Raw genomic sequence first — 12,019 nt, forward strand, 5'->3', positions numbered from 1 at the left:
GCTCCTGTAATTATTAAGCATTCATTTACATGCCTTACTTGAGGGAGATTATTCTTCCTTGGCTTCTACTTTTCCCCAGAACAAACATTACATACAATGTACGTAACCTTGTCACAGGTGATGGATCAGTATTAGTGTATTGGGACTCTATCATACATACATATATTTATATATATGAATGATACATTGTTTATATAAAACTTATTTATTTTCTGTATTTATATAAACATATGATATCTATAAAACACTAACATGATTCAGCCTGTGCACCTCTCATCTTGTTCTGACATGCTAGCACAATGTCTGCTCCTCTCAGTTTGCTTGTGCTAGTATGTTCAAAGGGGAATGATCTGAAATACAACCCTTACTTGGTGTCACGGGAGGAAAACCTTGCAACACAGGTTTTAAAACCTTTTCCATTTGTCCGAGTCACAGATACAGGTGGGGTCTTTTTAGTTTTCATTATTTTTTAAGGGAAGTCAGTGCTCCTTCATTACCTCCCAGAGCTGCAATGCAGAGCTGCATTCCTCATTATAGCAGAAAACCCTGCTGCTGCCAAGCATGCAGAATGTACCGATTCTAGGCATTTTGGTGTCCACAAGAATACTTCCTTAAGGCAGGAAGCATGGTTTCTTTTCCTTCCTTGCTGGAGGCTGAGAGGGTATCCTGGGAAATCATCATGCTGTATTTCTCATACTCTTTTTTTTTTTTTTTTTTAATAAGCATTGCTTCTGGCCGAGTAGGCAGGATGTTGGAGCACATGAACCCTGGTCTAACTCCGAAAGGTTATTTTTAATGTCCCTGTAACCTCAGCTAGCTCGGATCCTGCTAGCAGTGCCAGTGCGGCAGCCCCTCAGGAATGGGCTGACCAAGCTTTTGCAGAGTGTGCTGATCTCTCTGCAATCTGTTCCCGACTCCCCGGCAAGTGGACGCTAAGTGAGCTTGGGTTTGATGACACATGCAAGCTGATTACTCCCTCTGAAATACCAGCAAAACCAGGAATGTTCCGAAATGCAAGAGCTGGCGTCCTCAAGACCCTGCTGAGTTGTCCTTGTCTCTGGGAGGAGTGCCTCCGGTCCGTGGCTGTACATCAAGGAAATTGCCACTGTTGCGGCACACATGGGCTTGTTCCCTTCTTCCAAGTGCAGCTTCTGGGCTGCCGGCACCTTGCGCAGGCACAAGGAGGGCTACAAGGTACTCTCAGACAGGGAAACAGAACCTTGCAATTTACTGTCTTAAGAGAGCTCTGGTTGTATACAGTGATACCACTGTAGCATCGTTTATTTGTAATAGTCTTGCCAGGTACACTTTACAGATCTTGTCACTGAATTAACTGATTATTTTGCAGTTTTACCTAGTTACATTTATGCATACTTTTACACAACAGTCACAACCACCCCAGTAGTAGGATTTTTTGAGAAGCAGTTGAAATTAGCTTCCTTTTTTCTAATTCTTAGATCCTTTGATAGTGTCACTGCTCTCAAAATAACTTTACAGAAATTCTGAAACGAGTTGTACTCCTGGAACAAGCATTCATTTCCTATTTGGTTCAAGCTAATAAAATATGGTTATTATACTGCTGTTGCAGTTTGATGTACTCCAGAACCCTGCACAGAAAGGCAGAGCTTTCCTAGCGGCTGCTGTACCAGATATTTTTTCTAGGTCTCAGCCTTGAAGTGAGTTTAGTTTGAAGGACTTATTGTTATCTTAAATTGGGCTAAGGAGAAATTAGAGATAGGTTTAAGACTGGACTAATGCCAGCACATATGGATTATTTGAAAGCAGTGGATTTTTATTGATGTTTGCAGTTTATAATCCAGGTAGCTAATGCCTTCAAAAGTAAACATTTAGAGGATGTTCTCTTTTCAGTAATGTTCTATATATCCGAAAATTTAGACATTCACAGGTGCAATTAAACTTTCCAAAACTAAAGAGATTTCCTGACCACAAACTATTGTTTCTGTTCCAGCTTTGTCCTTTTTCTTCCTTTGGTTTGCACTCTGGAGCAACATACTTATTGGTGTTTTTCCTGAATGGGCAGCATCATTATGTTATTGTACATGGAGGATAAAAGGGAGCAGGACAGAGTTTTCAAATTTCACAGTTATTTGGAAATTGTGAAATCTGGGGTTGTTTCTTTCTTTCTTTCTTTGGCTTTTTTTCCAAAACTGGCAGTGTGTTCTTGTGTTTTAGAAATTACTCCCTCACAGGACAATACCATTACCTGGTTAATGATAAGGTACTTTGCAACTAGTATTTCTACAGCTCTAGTATTCAACTCTTAATAATAAGTTTATAAAAAGACTGAGTTCTTTTCTTCCCAGGGGAGTCTATGTCTGTCAGGACTTACATAGCTGAAGCCAGCCAAAGTTGTGCAGTTACATTTTCAAGCACTTGCAAATAGCTTGCCAAAATTTTCTTATTGTTGACATCCTCAAAATATATGTTGCCCCTACCTTCCAGATTTTTTCAGTGTTCATGTTCTCAGTATTATAAATGCTTCTGAACAGCTAATTCATATGTTCATCTTATATATTTTATTTTGTGAATCTCAGCAACAAAGTTGAGCTAATTTCTGAGCAGTGTGTCTCCAGGAGTGAAAATAGGAAATGCCACACTGGAGCACATTCATTACCCAGCTGCTTGGCTGTCCTCTTGTCCAAAATGGCTACAGCCAGATGTTTCTGACAGAAGTCCAAAGAACCTCCTCTTCCCTAATGGTTAGAAATTATTTTAAGTACTAAAAAAAGAGAAATACATTTTTTAAGTAATTTGTCCACGTTTGACTTTTCTGAATGCCATGTTCTTGTTCTCAACAACTGCCTGTTGCAATGAATGCCACGGTTTAATTGGGGGGGGGAGGGAGTATTTTTGTTTATGGCTTGGTGTTTGCTAGAGTTGAGTGTCATCTTGTTCCACACCTCCGATGAGTTTTTCAACATTTCCCTGAGTCTTTAATCATTCTGCAGTGTGGTTTCTGAGATGGCTACATTAGTACTGCATGCAGTATTTCAGATAAGGCAACAGCATTGATTTGCCATAACCTGTAGTGTTGTTTTCTTCCTACTACCCTGCACATGTTGTAACCTTATTTTTTTATTCCTGTAGCTGTATATTGAGATTAGTGTCTTGCTGAGTTGTTCACAACAGTAAGTTGCCTTTCTTTAACCACTAATTTTAAACCTTGCAAGCATTTCTTTCCTATGTACAATATTTTGCATTTCTGGACCCTGAACTTCACTAGTCAGCCTGTCCTGCTTGTTTAGTTACCTACCTTCTCCTGAAATTTTACACTTCCATTTTCGACTATGATTTCAGATTTCGACCAGATATAAATGCGGATCTTACTGGTCTGAAACTCCACTGATTATCCCATGAACTTTTTATAAAAATAGACACGATATTTGTTGCTTCCAGTTCTTTTGCACATAAATGGTTTTTAATGAAGGACTGTGTATTCTTAGCAGATCAGCCTGTTTATTCTGAAGCTCTTTCAGCATTCTTGGATATTCACCATCTGGGCAGGTTGACAACTTACTAACATACTGCTGTCGCTATCCAGGCCTTCAAACAGGAAGTGAGAATGGGTCAGAAAGTCCTTTTTCAATTGAAATAATTCAGTAGGAAGCATAAAGTAAGGCTGAGTTGAAAACAACTTTTAAGAATTCAAAAATTGATTTGATGAATGGGAGATTGGGAACAGTAACATAATTATTGCCATCATCCACTTCAGTTTATTTGGAGAATAAATAAACAATTATATGAATATAAATATGCATATTTGGGGGCAAATTGCTTTCTACTGTAACAAATTTGAAGACAGAAGTATTACACTAGCATAACTAATTGGAGAAATTCGAAGTCCCAAAGCACAAATACAACACCGCTTCTGTATAGCACACTGGAGGTCTTTGTAGCTATAGTTAATTTCAGAAAAATTCCTGAATGGGAATAGGGTTAGGTTGGCCTCTGAGCACTTTGTTTAAGTGAACTATAAACAGAGACATGCCTGTAACACCAGCCATTAGAATTCAGAGTCATCAGTAATGAAGAACAGTTGCCATTAGCAGTAGGTCAGGCAGTGTACTGCCGCTCAGTCTTGAGGAATCGAACTCTCCAAGACCTCAACGTTTATTGGTTAGTTCCCAACCACAAAAACATGTTTAGCCATTCTAATCAATAGGAGTCTAAATCACAGCTTTACTACCACGCTCAGGTGTCCAGATCAGCAAGTATGAGAGGAGAAGGCTTGCAGGCATATGACAGGTAGCTGCAAGTGTTTGCAATACGTATTGCAAATCGGAGAGAAAACCTGGTAGGCAGTGGGGGAGGCATTAACAGCTGAGTGAATTGAGTGTTTGGGTTTGCATTTTCCATCTGCTGAACCTGGCTTAACTTGCGTCCCGCCCTGGCAGGGCCCTGGCCCTTTCGGTGGGCGGTAGCCTACGTACTGCTCCATTTGTTTCACCGCTGTTGAGACTGATGTAATGGAGGGATGTCAAAAGGAAAAATTGCCACAAATTGAGATCATGGCTGTAGCGCATTAAGTTTGTAAACCGCTTGCTATATTTTGCAAGACCTGGGTGATCGTCTGGATTTTCAGGGGTCCCTGCTGGGGAGGAACACATTATGTGTTTCATGGTAAGGAAAATATTTCCTTGAAAGGGAAGACTCCCAGACACTTGAGACTTGCTGTGTGCTTATGTTCTGCCGCTAGTTGTAACATTTTGGGCATGCTGACTTCTCTGTTTTCTCTTGGTGCTATTATCAGTAGTGTTCATCAACAGTCTGAGGACTGTTTGTTACTTCTATGGTTTAAATATTCTTTATTTTCCACTGAATACTAACACAATATATTGTAATGCGCATATACATAAATACAGCTGTTAGACATTTAGCTTCCCACTAGAACATATCAAAGCATATCACACATTATTAACGAGGCTAATAATTGTTTCCCATCCTCAAGTGTACTTTGAATGGCTGTTATCACCCCTTCTAATAAAGTTTTAAAAATATATATATAATTAAGAGAAGTTATAATTAAAATGCAACTCCAAACCCATAATACAATTTGTCCCTATTTCTGTTTGTTTTGTTACCTTACAGAATGAGATTTTTCCTTACTGAATTTTCTTCTTAGTAGGAAGGGTACATTTTGGAATATTTTTTCAATGGAAAATAAGTAGAAACAAAAACCCTGCAAGTTCTAGACATTACAACAGACAAGGAAAAAAAAGCTACACATGGTGTAATATCAGGTATTCTGAATGTATTTTATATCTCCCTTCCAGAGTAGAGAAGTGTATATTCTTTTATATTTGTGCTCCCTTAAAAATATAATGAAGTAGTTGTAGGAATACAATACAATTCAATTAACAGTTTTTTCTGTCTTAGATATTAACACGACTAAGCAGCATCAAGGATCAGCAGTATCCATTAATAACCTTCAATACTATCTTCTATAATACTTTTAGTATTTTACATACTCTGTCAGTCATAAACAAAACGATTAGGGAGTTTAGAAAATCCATTACAACCACAGAAGACAACCATTCAGCTGCAAGTAACATAGACTTTGCTGAAAGAAAGGGATTTTTTTAAAAAACATTTTAAAAAAGTATCAATGTATATATGAGAAAAGGTTCTATTTTAGTTTTTGTTTGGATCTTCCACTGATACTAGAAGGAATACTGAGCAGAGAACCCGGACGGAATATAGCCTTATGCTCAGAGGAGCTGTTAAAATGTCCAGTCTCTGAAATTAGGAACCGCATAGGGAGCCACCTAATGAGCCCTTACGCTCTTCTACGTTAAGGATTATGAGTTCTGTTCTAAAAATAACCCCATTCCTTATGTGGTGCAATGAAATGCTATACTTGCACAATAAGAAACCGGCTGTAGTCCCTGTGAACCTCCACCTGACATAAATTGACTTGAGAAAGGGATTTTCAAAAGAGTACAGATTTAAATTCAGCATTTTATAGTGATTTGTTGACCCTCCAGAAATGACACAGGCATTAAGAACTTCCCAAATCATTGGTGCCTGACTACAGGTAAAATTTCCTGAAGGAATAACCAAACTGATAACACAGTTGGGTACTTCAGCAGATTAACCCAGCAGATTAATCCCTTACCACCCTCCGCTGTACTGTGGCTCGTTTTAAAGGTATTGTGAATGTAAAATTCTAGTGATTCACGCCCTTGCAGGCTTTTAAACTCTTCCTTTAAACCCAGGAGTAACAGTGAATTCCCATAAGTCCCTCATATTATTTCAGAATAAATTAACTCAGGAAAATAGTCATAGCACTGCTATAGCATAGGGCATGTAGCTGGCTGGCTCTGAAATACAATTCCATGAAACATAACCTTCTCAAGGTACAATTGTAAGGCAATGTGTTGGGGTATAGTGTTTGTAAATAAATGTTGGTAGCAGATTAGCAAGGTTATCCAACTCCAGTTAAACTCAGCCAGATGTGCATAGTATGTCCATAATGAGAAGGACACATAGCCATTATCTATATAATTTGATAGAGAGTGCACATAGGCAAGTATAATGGGAGAAATCAGATCAAAATCAGTGCACATAATTCAATAGGACCTTAATTAAAAGACTGAAACAAAAGGCAAGATGAAGTAGAAAACACTTTATGATTTGCTGGTAGATTGGAGATTGGCTCATGACTTTCCATTTCATTCCTTTGCCATGCAAGGTGAATTGAAGAAGAGATGGACAAACTGAAAAACTGGGTTCATCTGGGGTTTGAAATCATACAAAAGCTAAAAAGGTATAAAGGAAACCTCTCAGGCAAGTGATGAATTATCAAGAGGATTTTTGGAAATGTATTTATTAAGAACAAATTTGGAGGTTTCAGCTGTGAAACATAGTTTAAAATCTTTCTAGTCACACTGTAAATACTTATGGAATAGGTAGTTATTAAGCCAAATACTGACCAGAGTATATGCAGCTATGGATAAAAAGGCATCGGAAAAATTAACTTATTAGAGTAGCATTGTTCACATGGGATTTTTTTTCTTTTCAAATAACATTTAATACAAAAAAAACTCTATTCTTTATTACAGAAGCATACTGTTTAGGACTGGCTTCTTAAAATATACATTATATGTCTTTTTTTCTTAATGATTATTTTTCTGCTGCAGGTGCTCTCAGCAGCACCATAATGCTCTGCCATTTTGGGGGTCTCTGTGAGTACATGGGCCAGCCAGCTTGCAGAATCAGCTTGTGTGATTACCTTAGTATGATAAGTCTTATTTGCCAATCAACGTCTGTGAATGTTAGAAATGTGTATAAACATATACAGTATTCATGTGTATATTTTAAAGATGGCACTGGAGCATAAGGCTTGATAACTTCAAGTGAAGTGCATAGGTGTCTAAAATCAACTTGAGCTCTCTTCCTGAGCTGCACCAAAGTATCTTCAGCAGCAGTGTAGGTTTCTCACAAGTGATGCACTAGATGTACATAAACAAAAGACTATTTTAACTTTGAGTTTGTAATAGATTTTCATGCCAAATCCAGACTTGGCATAATTTAACAGATATAGGTAGCTTTCCTGGAGTTGCATATGTTACATTTGTCCTGCTGCATTCAAAGTTCCCTAATTTCAGAAGTATCTGTTACTAAACTTCATTGCAGGATAGTGGAAAAAAATGACTTCACATTCATTAGCTTCATTCAGAATAATGAATAAATTCACTGAAGATTAAATAATTGCAGTTACAGTGGAAAGACTTGACAGGGACACACAGAATTCATGCAAGTGATGTGTGACAGTTCAGATACAGAAATGATGCTAGCTGAAAAATAAGCTGTGCTTTTAGCTTTCAGCACAGTAACAACCCCAGAGTTATACCAGAGATTTGTTTTGTGCTGCTTCAGCATGAGGTGGAGAAAGACAGACCTTTACATTGTCTTTTATTCTGTTGAGTTCTTTGTAAATTTTTAGAAAATCAGGTACTTCCAGCTATACACAGTACAAAGCCCCATCCTACAACTGGATCTATGTAACTGAACCCTCCATCCTACAACCGGATCTATATAACTGAGTGCTTTTTTCTGGGTGGAGTCCTGTTTAAATCAGCAAAGCTTCACATCAATGCAAGGATATGTCCAGGCAATAATTTATAGGATTGGGGTTCATTGCTGTATTTTTACCAAGAACTCCTTGTTATATGTAAAATCCACCTGATCTTCAATATTGTGCATCTTCCATGCAGTACAACACTGCACTGGGCAATATGCCTTCTCGGGTTTATTTTATATGTGTATAATATATACACAAATAGAAAGTATCACCTGCAAATAATATTTGGAATGTGAAAGACACAAAATGTAAACATTTTATTTGGCAGTTGTTTCAAACAGGTGAATAAATAAATGGAAAAGTACATCTTAATATTCTTTATAGCAACAGATGCAGTTGCACACATATTTACATATCGTGGATGCAAAGAACAGTTAATTTCTTTTTGTTAAAAAATGCAACTTCCAACACCACTAGACTTGACAATTAAAGATGAAGATACTAGTAATACTTTGTTCTAGCAATCTCAACTTTTAAAGGCATTCATTTGGAAGTAAGATAAGAGAGTCATCATGCATTTAGTTCATTTTGTCCACTTATGGTAGAAAGTCTGGTGTAATCTCAGAATTATGAGAGTCATGCGCTTAAGTCAACTATGACATGTTTATAAATCAATGTAGTTCCCTTAAAACTTGAAGCAAAGAGAAAATCTCGTTTATCGATGGAGACATGTATGAAAGATCTTGGTGCCTGTACGTTTAATTCTTGAAACTTCACAAATTTTGCCTTTTCAGCATCCCAATAATAGACTTGAGTGAAAGAATAATCACTTCCAAGAATGGCATATTGATAATTACTTATCTGAAGCGGTTGGAATACCATTGACCCTCGGGATGGCATCCTTTGTAAATCCAGAAATGCTGAACCACCCCATTTCATTACTTTAGAGTCCCCAATAAATCTTGTTAAGCAAATGTATACATCCTCTTTCACTTTGAAATGTTTCACTGCATATGCATCTTCCATATCTTGGATATCAAAACGCTTAACAAATTCATTTGTTCCTTTGTTCCATTGATATATTACAGGTCTTTGGGAACTACTTGACAGAATTAAATGTGGTTTGCCAGATATTTCAAGGTACTCCACATCAGTATCTCTGTACCAGGCGTGCAGAGACTGATGGGAATAGAATCCATTCCCATTCCATTTGTAAACTGTGGTGAAACCAGCCTTTGAACTGTCTGCAACAACAAAATACCAGTCTTCAGCAATCCTGAAAGTTTCAATGTCATTGGGTTTTCGGATTTTAAGGATTTCAATATCTTGAATTTTTATAAACTTATTAGCAAAAATATCTCTTTTATATATGTGGGAGCCTCCAAACAGCTGTGCGACAATGACATACAGCTGACTCTCAATAACTATAGGTTTACACACAACAGTTGAAGTACCTACAAAAAGAAAAGTAAAAGACAGGGTTAGCACCACTTTTTGGATCAGCTGTTGTAATGTTATTTGTTGAGCAGTGTTCATACCTGTAATGTTGTCATAATTCCTGAACATCACTTCTACATGGTCCCATTCAAGAAAGATGCATTTTCCGCTAAAAGGCTGAGCAATAACCACGTGTTCATCATTCATGTATGAGAAAGTATCTACTGATAGAGATTGGTATGGCAGGGACTGATAAACTTCAAATTCTGCAAAAGTGCACACAACATACAATAATTACAGAGATACTTTCCATACTGTACTGAAAAAACATCTGCTTAACAGATGTTTTTAACCAACTTACTACAAATTACAGTATTTCATTACTAGTCCGATGTTCCTGTTGATAAAGGAGCACTGCAACTTGGTTTTCAGTCTTTCTCAATTAAAAGAGGTGCTGTTTTATGTCCCAGTTCTCCAAATCCTTATATAGCATATTAAAGTCTGAGTAGAAGCTGCAATATAAGACCCCACCCTCAAGTGATCTGCACGTCAGACTTACACCTGCACGGAATTCATACTGATTTTAGTGGAAGTTCCATCCAGTATGCAGACTTCCTGCAAAAATGGACCCTAGAATAAAAAAATATATAGCTTTGACTTTAACAAGATTAAATAATTTGAAGCACATTACCTGTAATAATGCAATCAAATTCTTTCGGAGAGAGGCTATTGATTTTGCGCTTCTTATATTCTGGTGGGCTTTCACAGTAGATGTCTTCAACTGTTGCATTTGTGCTGCCCAGCCATTCCACTAACCACTTCAGTTTGCAGTCACAATTAAATGCATTGCCTCTAAGATCTCTACAACAAATAAATCATGCATTGAAAAGAAGTAGTCAGCTGATGTATTCCTCTTTCCAGGACAACAACAAACTGAGCTCTTGTTAAATATGTGCCCTCTTGCTTATTCTCAGTTGATGCCTTTCTGGCTTAATTTGTTCTGACCCATAGTTAAATCTACATACCAGAACCGACACAGATTTAATTATATTAAGGTAATCAAGAAGAACTTAATCTGATGATCAGTAGAAAATTTTTGTTGATTTCCCCAAGTTTAGAGGTACAGAAAAGCCTACCAAACTGTTGGCCCCATATTTCAGGAGGTTGTTTCTTTTGAATTACCCTTTCTCAATAAGAGCATTCTAGATAACAAAACTGGAACTAATGTAACCTGATGGTCAGCCAGTCAGTATTTGCTATCTCCTTTAGATATACTCATTTAGGGCTTTAGGAGACACAAGCAAAGGAGTTCTGTTCAAGTCTTTTACAGCTGTCTTCAGGCAGATTTCTGATCGTATGTACAGGAACGGGCAAGTGCCAGGACCAGACTGAGTAACCACCTGGCCACGATCAGTCATGCCAAGTAATGCAACCAGATATACTGACCATCTCCACATCTTACTCTGCAGCTCTACCCTATGAATTCAGCCTACCTTGTTAATACAGGGAGCAGGCAAAGAATGTTCTGCGCTCATTGTCCCAAATCAGGTGAACCAGAATTTGGTGGGTTGTAAACAGGACATATTTCAGTGAAGCAACTATAGGATTTATCTGTTTATCTATATTTTGTGTTTTTACTGGTATTGAAGTTACATATTTAAACAAGTTCATGTTTTGGTTTGGTTGCAATTAGATTTGGTATGGGATATGGTACTCACTAAGACACATGCTTTTGTGATAAAAGATAGCCTTACCAGAAATTATTTGCACATAGAAATGTTACTCCATTAAGTACCTTCCATCTTCCCCTCATGCCATGCTCTCTCATGCATCCTTAAGGATACTTCCTTCTTATTCACTCAGCCTTAATGAACATGCAGGTCTCTTATATAATTACTAACTATATTACTTATCTTCATAACTGGTGGAATATTCAAAACTAAAGCAAATTATCAACAACAGTAGACAAAACCCAAGCCTACCCATATTGGGTAGTCTCTACCCAGTAATAAGATCCCATTACTGGCTATTGGTTTGCATAGTTACTCAGAATGTCCTCTAAAATCACCTCTTTATATTTTTAGTATAATTAATAGATTAATTAATTGCTTTCTTACACATTTGTTAAAGAATCCAAGCCTTTGAATATGTCTTTTGGAAGCGATTGGAGATTATTATTTGCGAGACTCCTGTAAAAGAAGACACTTCAGTATCAGTTCTAGTTCATTAAATTACACATTTTTGCAAGGTGTAAAATGCAAGGTGGTTTTTTTTTCTTAAGGTAAAGAACCCTGGTATTCTCCAGCACTCAGTTCTAAAAGATTGCTTTTAAGAATAGCTCGTTTATTTTGTGACTTTTTCTTCCACTAAAATGCCATGCCTCCTCCTGCTTTCCCGCTCTTCAGCAGCCTTGCAGCATCTACAATACTTGACTGAGCAGGGTAAAAAGTGCAATCACCTCTGGTGTTTTGCCAGCACCATTATTTAAAAATAATTACTCATGATTGGATCTACTGATGTTTTCCTTATGAGATACCA

The 12,019-nt window shown here is 37.4% G+C and overlaps 1 protein-coding gene across 5 annotated transcripts in view; it reads right to left on the reverse strand.

The window, feature by feature from the left end:
* Positions 1–8,337: 8,337 nt before the first annotated feature.
* LGI1 (leucine rich glioma inactivated 1) overlaps positions 8,338–12,019 on the reverse strand; it is a 31,672-nt gene continuing 27,990 nt past the window's right edge. For all 5 annotated transcript variants that reach the window (XM_069796627.1, XM_069796628.1, XM_069796630.1 and 2 more), the window contains 4 exons: positions 11,599–11,670; positions 10,173–10,342; positions 9,583–9,747; positions 8,338–9,498 (listed from right to left, as the gene is read on the reverse strand). In XM_069796627.1, the coding sequence (XP_069652728.1) occupies positions 8,681–9,498; positions 9,583–9,747; positions 10,173–10,342; positions 11,599–11,670 (1,225 nt within the window). In that variant the 3' untranslated portion in view covers positions 8,338–8,680. The remainder of the gene's footprint in view (positions 9,499–9,582; positions 9,748–10,172; positions 10,343–11,598; positions 11,671–12,019) is intronic.

This window comes from Haliaeetus albicilla, chromosome 11, assembly GCF_947461875.1.
Source record: "Haliaeetus albicilla chromosome 11, bHalAlb1.1, whole genome shotgun sequence".
NCBI lineage: Eukaryota > Metazoa > Chordata > Aves > Accipitriformes > Accipitridae > Haliaeetus > Haliaeetus albicilla.